This window comes from Canis aureus, chromosome 13, assembly GCF_053574225.1.
Source record: "Canis aureus isolate CA01 chromosome 13, VMU_Caureus_v.1.0, whole genome shotgun sequence".
In the NCBI taxonomy this organism is placed as follows: Eukaryota; Metazoa; Chordata; class Mammalia; order Carnivora; family Canidae; genus Canis; species Canis aureus.
Window position 1 is genome coordinate 12,794,829 of NC_135623.1, and position 14,010 is coordinate 12,808,838.

At 36.1% G+C, this 14,010-nt stretch overlaps 1 protein-coding gene and 1 long non-coding RNA gene across 8 annotated transcripts in view; one reads left to right on the forward strand and one right to left on the reverse strand.

The window, feature by feature from the left end:
• The window catches only part of AGO3 (argonaute RISC catalytic component 3), a 119,178-nt gene that overhangs the window by 26,883 nt on the left and 78,285 nt on the right, over nucleotides 1–14,010 (reverse strand). For all 5 annotated transcript variants that reach the window (XM_077844777.1, XM_077844778.1, XM_077844781.1 and 2 more), the window contains 7 exons: nucleotides 12,430–12,517; nucleotides 12,154–12,301; nucleotides 11,612–11,731; nucleotides 8,694–8,816; nucleotides 8,233–8,366; nucleotides 5,278–5,462; nucleotides 792–951 (listed from right to left, as the gene is read on the reverse strand). In XM_077844777.1, the coding sequence (XP_077700903.1) occupies nucleotides 792–951; nucleotides 5,278–5,462; nucleotides 8,233–8,366; nucleotides 8,694–8,816; nucleotides 11,612–11,731; nucleotides 12,154–12,301; nucleotides 12,430–12,517 (958 nt within the window). The remainder of the gene's footprint in view (nucleotides 1–791; nucleotides 952–5,277; nucleotides 5,463–8,232; nucleotides 8,367–8,693; nucleotides 8,817–11,611; nucleotides 11,732–12,153; nucleotides 12,302–12,429; nucleotides 12,518–14,010) is intronic.
• LOC144281893 (uncharacterized) overlaps nucleotides 12,273–14,010 on the forward strand; it is a 65,723-nt gene continuing 63,985 nt past the window's right edge. For all 3 annotated transcript variants that reach the window (XR_013350286.1, XR_013350288.1, XR_013350287.1), the window contains exon 1: nucleotides 12,273–12,317. This is a non-coding gene — a long non-coding RNA (uncharacterized LOC144281893). The remainder of the gene's footprint in view (nucleotides 12,318–14,010) is intronic.

Below are 14,010 nucleotides of genomic sequence, written 5' to 3' on the forward strand. Positions count from 1 at the left end.
TAAGACTCAAATGAGTGTCTCTCAGTTTTTGAAAGCCTTGTTGATAAAATACTATATTCATCTCATTTATGAATCTCATCTATTTAACAGAACAGGAAGTAGAGGCAGCATGGAAAAAGAGAAAAAAAGGGCTTTTGTGTCAAACACACATGGGTGGATCCTTATTCTAATGCTGATTTGTAGTGCATACTGGTCAAGATATTTAACTTTTTAAAGCCCTAGTTGCTTCAACTACTAAAGGAAGCCCGTTGTTCAATTCTCCAAACAACCTCTTCCCCAGCACCTGTTTCTAGGTCATTATGTCACACTTCATAAGAGCTCTTAGACATGAAGGTGATCTAACAGGAACACCTGTCATCCCACTGACTGTGGCGGGGTTCATATGGCTTACATGACTGATTTACTTAATTCATATGCTCCACTCAAGACCATCCCTTCTTTCCTTACTTGCTAGGTGAGTAGCCTCATAACTCTGGGTTGAAGAGGACTATCAAATGAGAAAATCCTTCAAGCTGAGGTCTCTCTTTAGTGAGAAGTAAATAAAGCTCTCAATACTTTCTAGGTAGGCAGGAGGTTCTCGGCATATACTAAATAAAAATGGAAGTGAGAGGGGATTTTCACAAGGAACCTCTTAATCTTGCCTGAGACTTTTTTTTACTAAAATGTTTACTTATCTCTCATAGTAAGAATCATCAAAATTGTCTCTTATACTGATCTTAGGTATGGCAATATACAGAAAAATTAAGATATAAATATAACTAAAATTTAATTAAGTGGTTAGCTTATCTTACCTTTGATGAGGTACAAGAATATTATTGATCCCTCCGAGTTTAACATTTATCTTTAGGCACAGGTTTGAGAGAGTTTGAGGGGATGTTTTTATTACATTCTTCACTTGGACACACTGTGTGGCCATACCCAGAAGTGTATCTCCTACACGTTTCACTTCCGCTATGGAACAAATGCAAATACCTCTAGTTAAAAAAACTGTCAACTTTTTTGAAAATTAAGCTACTATACTTTCCCGCTTGAAATACATCATTGTATTACAAGACACCAAAAATTTGAACACTACTAAAACAATGCTGCTAAAACTTAAAGTGTATTGCCTTGAAGATTAGCTTACATATTTAGTGATTATTTCCCTAGTTGTTTTCTTTAGATAAGAAAATATATTTTTAATCATAAAAATAGTATAACCATAATAACTGAAAAACCAGAAAGAAAAATATACATAATACCTTGTTAGTGTTTTATTGTACTTTCTTCCAGTAATTTCCTCATTTATGTTATTTTAAGGCAGTTATACTCATAGTATATTTATAACTTTCAATATTATTTCCCAACTTTTAATTTAAAAATAGAGTCTTTGGGGGCCTGGGTGGCTCAGTCAGTTAAGTGTCAGCCTTCCTCTCAAGTCATGATCCCAGGATCGGGGGATCGAGCCCCACATCAGGCTCCCTGCTCAGCAAGGAGTTTGCTAGTTTGCTTCTCCCTCTACCTCTGCTCCTCCCCCTGCTCGTGCTCTCTCTCAAATTAAAATTAAAAAAAAAAAAAAAAATCTTAAAAAAAATAAAACTAGTCTTTACAGTGTACAGAATTGGCTGTAACTTTCCCCCTCTTTGCCATTATATCTACCATAAAGAGTTCAGTGTACATACCATTTTTCTTATAAAATACATGGAAGGTATTTTTTTTTTTTTATCTATTCATGAGAGACACAGGGAGAGAGAGAGAGGCAGAGACACAGGCAGAGGAAGAAGCAGGCTCCATGCAGGGAGCCCGATGCAGGACTCGATCCTGGGACCCCAGGATCACGCCCTGGGCCAAAGACAGGCACTAAACTGCTGAGCCACCCAGGGATCCCCCATGGAAGACATTTTAAAGCCAAACTTGCATTCTATTTTGCAAATTGTCATTTTCACTCAATAATATAGTATGTTCTGAATCTTAATATATAAATGACTCTTATATGTAATAATAGCAGTTAGCCTGTTTTTAAATGCCATTTTCCCTAACCAGTCATACACTGATACATTTTTTGCTTGTTTCAGGTTATCATTATTTCAAACAATGCTACAAATAATATCCTTGTACATTTATTTTTGTTTCATATAACTATAGTTCATGGTTAAATTTCTATAAGTAGAATTCAGGGGTCAGAGGTATATATTTTCAACATTTTATTTTTAAAGATATTTATTTATTCATTCATTCATTTACTCATTCATTCATTCATTCATTCATGAAAGACAGACAGAGAGAGAGAGAGAGAGAGAGAGAGAGAGGCAGAGACACAGGCAGAGGGAGAAGCAGGCTCCATGCAGGGAGCCCGATGTGGGACTCGATCCTGGGTCCCCAGGATCAGGCTCTTGGCGCTAAATAAAGGCGGTGCTAAACCACTGAGCCACCCAGGCTGCCCCAACATTTTTGTATCAACTGACGAATTGCCCTCCAAAAAGGTTTATTCATTCATTCAACAAAATATTTAATGTGCACCTAAGACATGCTAGTACTGTGTAAGGCTCTAAATATATAATGTCTCTGAAGAAGATATACAAATGGCTAATAGGCACATGAACAGATGCTCCACATCACCAATTAAGAAATGAAAATCAAAACCACAACGAAATACCACTTCACACTCATTAGGATGGTTATTATCAAAAGGAAATAAAACAGAAAAGAAAAAAAAATAACAAGAGTGTTGCCAGGATGTGGAAACAGTGGAACTCTTCTGTGTTAACTGGTGGGAATGCAAAAAGGTACAGCTACTGTAAATAAAGCAGATACAGTTGACCTGAGCAGCACCATCAATTAACTGAATCTAAAAGACATTTATAATACTTCATTTAATAAAAGGAAGAGCACATATCCTTTTCAAACTTACACAGAACATTAAGCAATTGATTTTGGACCATGTTCTGGTCCAAATACGTACCTTAACATATTTAAAAGAATAGAAATCATACAAAGTATGGTCTGAGACCACAGTGGAATTAAACTAGAAATCAGTAACAGACAGCTGACTGGGAAATCCCAATATATTTGTACATTAACATAATTCTATGTAACACATGAATCAAAGAATTCTTGAGAAATTAAAAAATATCTTGAACTAAATGGAAATGAAACACAATTTATCAAAATTTTGTGGGATGTAGGGTACCTGGCTGACTTGGTAGAGCAAGTGACTTTTTTTTTTTTTGAGCAAGTGACTCTTGATCTCAGGGGTGTGAGTATGAACTTCAGGTTAGGTATAGAGCTTAGTTAACTAAGAATTTATTTTTTTATTTTTTTATTTTTTTGTGGGATGCAGTAAAAGGAGTGCTTAGAAGGAAATTTATGGTATTGAATTCAACATATTAGAGAAGAAGAACGATCTAAAATCAATAATCTATGTTTTTACCTTAGGAAAAAATAGAGAAAGAAAAATATAGACCTGGAACAAGCAAAAGGAAAAAATAATAATGAGAGCAGAAGCTAATGAAATTGAAAATAAGAAATCAATAATCAGGGGTGCCTGTGTGGCTCAGCTGGTTAAGTGTCTGCCTTTGGCTTGGTCATGGTCCCAGGGTCTTAGGATGGAGTCCCACGTTGGGCTCCCTCCCCCTGCCATTTCCCCCTGGCTTGTACTCTCTAACAAATAAATAAAACCTAAAAAAAAAAAAAATCAATAAAGAAACCAAAAAGTTGGTTCTTTGAAAAGATCAATGAAATTGACAAACGTCCAGCCACACTAAGCAAAAAAAAAAAAAAAAAAAAAGAGAGAAGATATGAATTACTAATTTAGAAATGAAAAAAAGGTCATCACTTGGTTCCGTGGCAATTTAAAGCCCAGGTGGCTCAGTGGTTTAGTGCTGCCTTGGGCTCAGGGCGTGATCCTGGGGTCCTTAGATTGAGTCCTGCATTGGGCTCCTTGCAGGGAGCCTGCTTCTCCCTCTGCCTGTGTCTCTGCCTCTCTCTGTGTCTCTCATGAATAAATAAATAAAGTCTTAAAAAAATATTATGAAAAAAAATTATGAACAATAGTCCACAAACTTGCTAACTTACATGAAGTGAGTCAATTCTTTGAATGACACAACCAAAACTTATATAGAAGATTTAGAAAATCTGAATAGGCCCGTTTCTTTTACTTAATTAATTTTAAACATTTTATTTATTTATTTGAGAGACAGAGGGAGTGAACACAGCAAGGAGGAGGGGTAGAGGAAGAAGGTGAAGCAGAGCCTTGGCTGAGCAGGAGCCCAATGGGTTTTTCAGGACCCTGAAATCATGACCTGAGCTGAAGGCAGATGCTCAACCAAGTGAGTCATCCAGGTACCCCTCCTAATGCTATTTTAAAGAAATAATTCTTTCCTTAAACAGTCCTTTTTTTTTAATTTTATTTTTTGTATGTTTTTTTTTTTAAATTTTTAATTTATTTATGATAGTCACAGAGAGAGAGAGAGAGAGAGAGAGAGAGAGAGAGAGGCAGAGAGAGAAGGCAGAGGGAGAAGCAGGTTCCATGCACCGGGAGCCCGATGTGGGATTCGATCCCGGGTCTCCAGGATCGTGCCCTGGGCCAAAGGCAGGCGCCAAACCGCTGCGCCACCCAGGGATCCCTTTTGTATGTTTTTTTTAATTGGAGTTCGATTTGCCAATATATAGTATAACACCCAGTGCTCATCTTAACCATTGTTTTGTGATGTCTCTTTTTTTTTTTTTTTAATTTTATCTTTTTATTCATAGACACACAGAGAGAGAGGGGGCAGAGACACAGACAGAGGGAGAAGCAGGCTCCACGCAGGGAGCCCGATGTGGGACTCGATCCCGGGTCTCCAGGATCACACCCCAGGCTGCAGGCGGCGCCAAACCGCTGCGCCACCGGGGCTGCCCTGTGATGTCTCTCTTATTAAAATTCTTCTCACAGCTCTCTTCTCGGACTATTTAGTTTGCTCTGATTTGTCTTTTTTAGGGTTACAATACATGGTTTTATTTATTTAAAATATTTTATTTATTTATTCATGATAGACAGAGAGAGGCAGAGACACAGGCAGAAGGAGAAGCAGCCTCCATGCAGGGAGCTCGATGTGGGACTCGATCCCAGGACCCTGGGACCACGATCCAAGCTGAAGGCAGATGCTCAACCGCTAAGCCACCTAGGCACCTCCATACATATGGTATGTAGCTATTAAAATATGTTTTAATGTTTCAAAGTTTTAGGACACGTTTTAGCAAAATTCTAAGAGGACTATCAAGTACTTGAGGAAAAATGTAATCTTAAGATATCTTTACCATACACTGGCGTCTTTCCTGGAAGGATGACAATAATGAGCTGCAGCCCAGAGTAGGTGTTTTTGAGATGCCGGAACATGGGCTCCACGCTGTCTGCCCCCTGTGCATATTTGCAGAAGCAAGGCTGGCCCTGGATGGGCATCCCTGCATCCTTGGAAATCTTCCGCAGCTGGTCTGTGAAACCCCTAGAAAGAGAAATCACTAAAACTAAATCCTTTGTCGTCCATAACTATAAAGCGGAATGGAATATTTGAGAAGTGAATAGAGAACAAAGCAAAGATTTGTGTGCTCCATATATGAAGAGGTCACCAAGACTACTGATATTAAAGGTGGTGGTGGGTCAGTTATGTATTGTGCCAAGTAAGAACACTGCTACATAATTAGGTGGCATTCTGTAGTTTACAAACAGAGTGTGCTGGTTGAGAGTTCAGTTCTAGAGTTAGCATAACAGGTTTCAGTTCTAGTTCTGTTACTTGCAGTATGAAATTGTAGGCAATTTTTTTCAGTTTCTCTCATCTGTGAGATGATTACTTTATGATAATGGGATTACCAATCCATTATAGGGTTGGTGGAAGTATTAAATGAGATAATACAGGAACTCAGCAAACAGTGGCCAAGACATAGTAAGAGCTCAATAAATTTAAGCTTAACATTCTCTATTTGATCATGATGACATTCGTAAGGTGGTCGGTGAGGTACTATTCCCATTTTATAGATCAAGATACAGTTTCAGGTACATAAAGTATTTGACTGATGTAAAATGGTTAGATAAATGGCAGAGTCAGAAGTATGACTTAGTCCAGAGTTTCTTTCTACAATATTAGGAATCTGAAACTAAGATGGCAGGAAAGATTGTATTCTCAGAAAAGATTTTTAAAAATATATGAAAACAACATTTAAAAACAAATGAGGCAGGTGGCACTTCAATGTACTTTTAGCCACATTAAAAACAACAAAAGACTAGTAATTTCATATTTAAACAGAATTCTGCATATAGCCCCAGATAAATAGTAAATGATATGATTTAAAATGATTTAAAAATCACTTTGTTTTTAAAACAAATAAGGTCCCAAGTCAAGGATCTGAGTTATCTTTACTCAAAAACACTCATTCCCTCAGAGATGAAGTTTATAGGAATTCCCTTCTTCTCTTTTTCCATATTAGTGTTTAATTCAAGAAGTAAGAAGTGATATATTTTCAGTCAGCCCGAGCAAGAGCCAAAAACTGAAAGTTTATGAGTTCTATCAAGCCATAAATGACAAATGTAAAATGAAAAGAATAACTCTAAGCCTGGAAAACTATTGGGGATATTTTCTTTGGCCTCTGGAGGTCAAGTAAGATGATCACAGCATTGTAGTAAACTGTTCTTATGACATTCTACTTGAAAGCAGGGAGGTAAAAACCTTGAAGAAAAATGTGTATTAAGTGAACCTTAAAATATACATTTAGAAATTCGGAGCTCATAAAAAAAGTAAACAGAATTAAATAGAAAAAGTATTTTATTTTTTATAAGACAAAGCAAATTCTGAATTGACCTGGTTGGTAAATTGGCCTCTATATCTTTCAAGAACTATTCATTATAGGCATACTTTATAGGACCTATTAGTGGAGGTTTAAATTAGACAATAATCATTTTCCTAAGAAAATCAGATTTTAGAGAGATAAATTTACACAAATAATCACAGTACAATTGTATTTTATGCAGAAAATGGCAAGAGCAAATAGAGAGGATACTGATAAACTAGTATGCTTGTAGTTACGACAGACTATTTCCAACATCACAAATCACAGAAGATTGGGTATTATTTAGATAAGTAGGGATAGGAAGGAGACATTTTCAATAAAGAGAATGACTGGAAGGAGGGAAAAAAAAATGCCAGGGAGATAGAAGGAATATAGTGCTCAGTTTCTTTGTCCAAAATATGGGAAAAGGGGCTTAAGAGGTAGGTGAAAAATTTTCAAAGTCCTACTGATTTTAATTGTTATTCTTTGTTAAGAGAAGCCTGTATGTACATTGTGGATGGGTGGTGGTCACAAGTGGAGCTGGTACATTTTCATGATAGCATGGCTCTTTAAACAAGAATGACAGCAGAAACCTTTGAGGTTGCCTAAATCTCAAACGCTTGAGGGTCCCAGGGAGAGGAGACAGAGAAGAGAAGCCAAAGTGATAAAAGGAACGAAAAAGACAAGAAAGGAATCAATGTTAAGAAAGTAGTCAATTGTATCTAATGCTGCAAAAATTTTGAGAAAAATAATGGCTGAGGAAAGACCATTAGAATTGATAAGCACAAAGATGTTGGAGATCTTCCAGAAACAGTTTCTGTAGGGACTAGGATTTCAAGGAGGGTGAGAAAATAGAAGCCTGGAAAAAGTTAGGTAAATTGAAAACTGACAATTTTTTGTTTTAAATTTGAACAGAAGATTATTGAGTACTTACATGCTGAGGAAAAGAATCTGGGGAACAGAGAAAGTGGTGGAGATGAAGGCCAAATTTTTGAAAGCAAAGAAGTAAAAATGAGGAGTTAAGTCACTCTTTCAAGGAGCTCAATTGAGAAATAAGGATCTTCCTTAATCCTCATCCAAGAGATAGGTATTTTTATTTCTAAAAAGGTGAAAACTGAAGCATAATGAAATGAAGTTAAGTTATTTATGGTAATAATGCTACGCAGTGTCAAGGCTGGGAATTAAACCTAACCTATTTGCCATCAAAAGCCAATGATGTAGCCATACTACATAAGCCAGACTGTTAGGGTGCCTGAAAGAATGAATCAATGACTTTACTAAGGAATAAGAATATCTCCATTCAACTATGGGGAAGAAACATTTTCAAAGATTCAGTGATTAAATATATGCCATATTGAGGCAAACTGGTTAGAACATTGGCTGAGGAGTTTAAAATTGAAACAAAATTTAAACACACAAAGTTCCCCAAAGCAAACTAATGACATGCCTTACTTCAGTATTTCTTCTCTGCACTGCCTCTGTGTGGCAAAGCAAGCTATAGCCCACATTTTTATCTCAACTCCTGTGTGAAACTGCTTCCCCCGCATGTCCCATACTCCATGGCTTGGTGTTGCTACTGTCCGATTCTACAGAAAAAGGAGAAAGGGAAATAAGGCAAAAAAGAAACACTTAACAATTTATTTCACTGAGCTGAAAACCATTTTAAATTGCTGAATTGATATATATCTCATATTCTACATGTAATAAGCTGCTCTAAGTCAGTATTACTTATATGTTGTTTTATCATATAGACCAAAAATTCTAAATTCAAGCAAAGATACCTTGAAACAAAAAAGTACTGCTGGAGGAAAAAAAAAAAATCACTTTTGAAATCTCAGACTTGGCTAGGATGCTCTTCTTTCTGTAAACAGAAACTGTATGTTTATAATTAAAAAACTACCAAGAGGTTTTACCCGTCCTCCATACTGCAGCATAGGTGCTGGAAGTACACGTCCGGTTACATGGGCCATTTCATCCCGAACTTTAAATTGAAACTCTTGAACAAATGGATCTGTTTCATAATTTGCACTTCTTACCTAACAGAAAAAATCTGTAGTTATTTTCAGAATTTCCCACCAAGTTCCTGCTTCATTTATTAGAAACCTCTGTTTTCTTTTCTTTACACTGTGCCCACAATGTTTTGGATCTAGTCAATGACGCCCTAATCACAGGGCAGGGGATCTTAACCTGGGACCACAGATCATGAATGGACTATAAGAAGTCTGTGAACCTCCTGGTAATTTATAAAAATTTGAATGTATTAGGTTGAATAATAAGAAACTTCGACTATTTACAAGCTGTGAAGATGCCAATTTTATATGATTAAACCTAATACATTTTGGAGAGGGCGGTCTAGAGATTACAAGAGAAAGAGATTCCTGACCTAAAAAATGTTAAGTTTTAGAAGATCCAGATATATATTATTAAAATTTATTTTACACCAAGTTTGATAGCAAATATTGATGATCGTAAGGCTTTTTTCTCCTAATTCCTTGATTTACAACTTACATAAAATTATTTGAATATTTTCAAATAAAAAGTGGCATATTATGAAATTTACTTAATGTGATACATTGAGACAGATAAGAAAGCAAATATGATATAGATGATAATTTTTACATAATATATCTATAGATACAAAGATAAAGAATTTATTTTTTATTTTTCTTTTAAGATTTTATTTATTTGACAGAGAGTGAGAGCCAGAGAGATCACAGGGAGAGAAGCAGACTTGCTGCTGAGCAGCGAGCCCAATGTGGGGCTTGATCCCAAGACTCTGGGATCATGACTGACCTAAGCTGAAGGCAGATGCTTAATCAACTGAGCTACCCAGGTGCCCCAAGACTTTTTTTAATTTAAATTTTGTTAGTTAACATACACTGCAATACTGGTTGATAAAGAATTTAATTCAGGGATGCCTGGGTGGCTCAGCGGTTGAACATCTACCTTCGGCTCAGGGTGTGATCCCAGGATCTGGGGTCAAGTCCCACATCAGGCTCCTTGCTTCGGGAAGCCTGCTTCTCCCTCTGCCTGTGCCAATGTCTCTCTCTTTCTCTGTGTCTCATGAGTAAATAAATAAAATCTTTTTTGTAAAAAAAAGAACTTAATTCAGTATAGACCTGGACCTCAGAATATAATTGATGTTTATAGCATGCTATATAGTAACTGTGTTTTTCAAAAACATATTTACTTAATCTCAGGATAAAAGTCAAACAAGGTTACAAAATGAAGGTGGTGTTCAAGTGTTTAACAATTCATTTAAAAAAAAACTAATATAATCTAAATATGTAAAAAGAATCTTCCCACAATAAGCAAGAATGGTTGTTTCTAAGTTAGGCACTAATACTTCTTCAAGCTTAAATGCCATTCATTTCTAGTGTTTTAGTCTATAGTCATAGTAAGGTTACAAAGAATAACAACTACTATAAATAAAAATGTGCTGTATGATGTGCTTGGTGTTAAGTTTTATAATTAATTTCCACAATAACCTTAAACTATAAAAGGAAATCTTTATAATCTTTACAGAGGATAAATCTAAAGCTTAGTAAACTTAAATGACTGGCTTAAAACTATCTAGCGAAGCAAGTGACAGAGAATCTGAAACCATATATGTTCTGATTCTAGAGTTCCTACTATCAATCATGACACTAGTGTTCCGGACGCTATAATTGTAATAACAGTAACAGTAAGTAAGTGAAAAAGACAGACTTTGGACCAAGAGCTGTTAGATTCCAAAGCCTGTGCTTTTAACCACAGTACGATATTTTCTCTTTGGATAGACAAACTCTCATAAATGAGTTAGAAGTAGTTATGGAGATTTTATCTAGAGATAGTGAGAGGGTTAGCCTCAAAGGTTTTAAAATCCTGTCATCATAGATCAGAAAAAAATCCATAAAGAAAACCAACCCATATTCTAATTAAATATCATGTAATAACCCTTTTTTACTCTTTATAAAACCATACAGGGAAAAGGCTCCTTTTCCCTCTAATTGGCTTAGAAAATAAAAGGGCCAGTTCTATAACCCCTTTATAACAGTCTTCACTACTACCCAAATAATATTCCTATTTCTAGACTTCTTTCTCTTCATTCACACAATTTAAATGGTATTCAAGGGGCGCCTGGGTGGCTCAGCAGTTGAACATCTGCCTTTGGCAGAGGGCATGACCCCGGGGTCCTGGGATCAAATCCCCATCAGGCTCTTTGTGGGGAGCCTGCTTCTCCCTCTGCCTGTGTCTCTCATAAATAAATAAATAAAATGTTTAAAAAAATGGTATTCAAAAAGAGACTAAGATAAGATCCAGGTGCCTTTTTTCATTTTGCTTTATTCTATCAGTTTTATAAAGTGGTACTGATAGTCTTCCTATCCATTTAGAACAATGACGAAGCATAGAGATCCTACATGTTTGGAACAGTCTCATATATCTTTATTCATCCTATATAATCACCAGTCTGATACTGGGGGCTAAGCAATCGTACTGAGGGTTAAGACTCACTAGTCTTAATTTGTCATAATACGTTGACTTTTCTTCCTTTTCCCTTTCTCTTTAAGACAGGGGTAATAAAGTGCCAGTTCACTAAACTGAGACATTGGTTCTGAGAGTATCTGCTCTAGATCTAATTAAAGAGCTTCGGTTTAAATTAGAAGGATCTAATCCTTCTCACAGAATCCATTAAGGTTCACCCGTAGACCACTGGATGACTTCTTCCATTATTCCTTTTAATTCTGAGTCTGTGAAATGGTAATAAAGTATGAGCTGATAAGGACACGGCACTTAGTAGTAGCTCATCCTAACACGTTTTTAATTCCCATTTCTAGGGTCAAGTACTAACCAATCTGCTAATTTCCTCTTGTCTATCTGGTGCAGATCTTGCTGTTGCTTTGATCATAGTGGAAGTCTGATTGTCCGTTAGCTTCTTGATACATCGTTGCCCTGCCACGATATTACAGACCTACAAAAAGAAAAAAGTTTTGTACTAGATGTATATATCTTTTTTTTAACTCTCATTGCCAATTACTAACAAAATTAAAATTTTAAAACCTACTTCACTAAACTGCTTCTGTTTAATATCATGTAGGTAAAAAAAGTAGTAAACAATACTCCTTTATACTATGATTATCACAGGGTGAAAAGTACACTGGATAAAAAAAAAAAAAAAATGAAGTGTACCAAAATGTTGACAGTGACTACTTTAGAGTGATAGGATTATGGATGAAAATTTCCAAATTATTTCATTATGAAAAATTTAAAATAAAATAAAATAAAAGTTCAATCTCCAAAATAAATGTGAGAACGTAAAGTAAGTTATATGCCATAAAGAAACCAAAAGAATGATGAACAAGAGGATATTAAGAAACAGCCTAAACACATTACTTCTAGCGGCAGGTAGGTATGTTTCTGTTCCTGCCCCACTTGCAGACAAGGAAGGTGTGGGTACTTGAGCTGAAGAGTATACTTTTCTCTGAAATACTGTGCTACTGTTCTCTCCACAGTTTGCCCATTTTCCAACTGTAAAGGAAAGCTGGAAAAAGAAAAAAGTACATATTAACAACTCTCATCTCAGGATGGTGAGCAAAACTCCCAGTCCACACTAACTAGAGCAAGCTGCCTCACATCATCTCTGCTCTGACAAACACCAGCTTTTCTTACGTTTGATGACTGGCAGGCCTTCTTGTTACATTACAAACACGGTATTTCCGTCTCATTGTTCCACAATGAGTCACTTCAACCTTCAGACCTGTTCCCAAAAAGAAAAACTGAGGTTATAAAACTGTCACATTTCAAATATTTATAAAGCCTGTTCGTTAGTATACAAACTCAAATTCTAAACAGATAGAAAATCTGTGATGCAGGTAATGTTATATTAATAAAAGATTTTATAAATAACGTTGCTAGTAAGGATTACAATCATGATAGATCTAACTCCAAACATTTTTCCTATCCTATCAGGCTCTACACATTAAAAAACAGAATCATAAAATTGCAAAGCCTATAGAACAAGGGGCAAAGTTCTGCATTAATTTAAAAAACCTGTCTATAATAAATCTAGGTATTTATGCTAGGACAGGGAAGGAGGATTGAGAAAGGAGTTTAATAATTCTCAACATACTCTAATTTTCAAAGTATGTGATATTTGAATAGCCCAGTCATCACATAGTGACTGAAGATTAGATTTTCATGAATCTCAAGAAGGAAGTCCTTCAAAGATTTTCAAAGCAGGAAGAAAAAAATTCCAGGCCCTTTTAACAGAAGCAGAGTAAGAATTTAGTTGAACTATAAGACATAGCTCTCTCTTACTAGTGACTATCAGAACTTAAATGCAACCAAAAAAATTCTTAGGGCAGGGGATCCCTACCTTCTTATGGAATCACTGACCCCTTTGAGAATCTGATGAAAGCAATAAACACCCAGAAAATTACATATACACATAATTTAGCATATGATTTTAGATGTTCCTGCCCCTTGCAGTCCATCTATGGACCGCAGGAGTTTGAAGATCCCAAGCCTGCTTTAGAAAGTGAAGCAATGGTTTTTTAAACTACTGGTTAAATTCTGTGGGATTTCTTAAGCAGTGCTGTCCAATAGAACTTTTTGAGATGATGGAATGTTCTACATCTATGCTAATATGTGATCACTAGCAATATATGTTATGGAGCACATTAAATGTGGCTAATGTGACTAAGAATGTGAAAATTTATTTTAATTAATTTAAATAGCTACATGTGGTTAGTGCTACTGTATTTGCCAGTGCAATCTTGGAGCTACCTAGAAAAGAGTTAACAAACATATGGTGGGCTTATAGATAAGCAACTCCATTACTATGGCCAGGGCTCCAAAGGAGTAGATGAAGGACAACTTTTAGTTTCCTGACAGTATTTATGGTTATTACTTTTGCATTATTTCCTTGTTATATTTGTGATTCCTATTGTGCAGTGGTTCTCAACCACAGGCAATTTTCCCCTCCAAGGAACATTTGGTAACGTCTGAAGACATTTTTAATTGTCATGACTGGGGGCATCCATCTAATGGATGCTAGGTTTAGGGATTCTTGGATCCAGGGATGGTACTAAATATCCTACAATGCATGGGACAGCACAACCTCCCACCCCAGGCCAGAACAAAGAATCACCCAGCCCAAAATATCAATAGTGGGAAGGCTGAGAGAAACCCTGCGACAGTGTAACTTATTTTCTTATCTAACTACTAACTGGAGTGCCAAACACAAAGTTC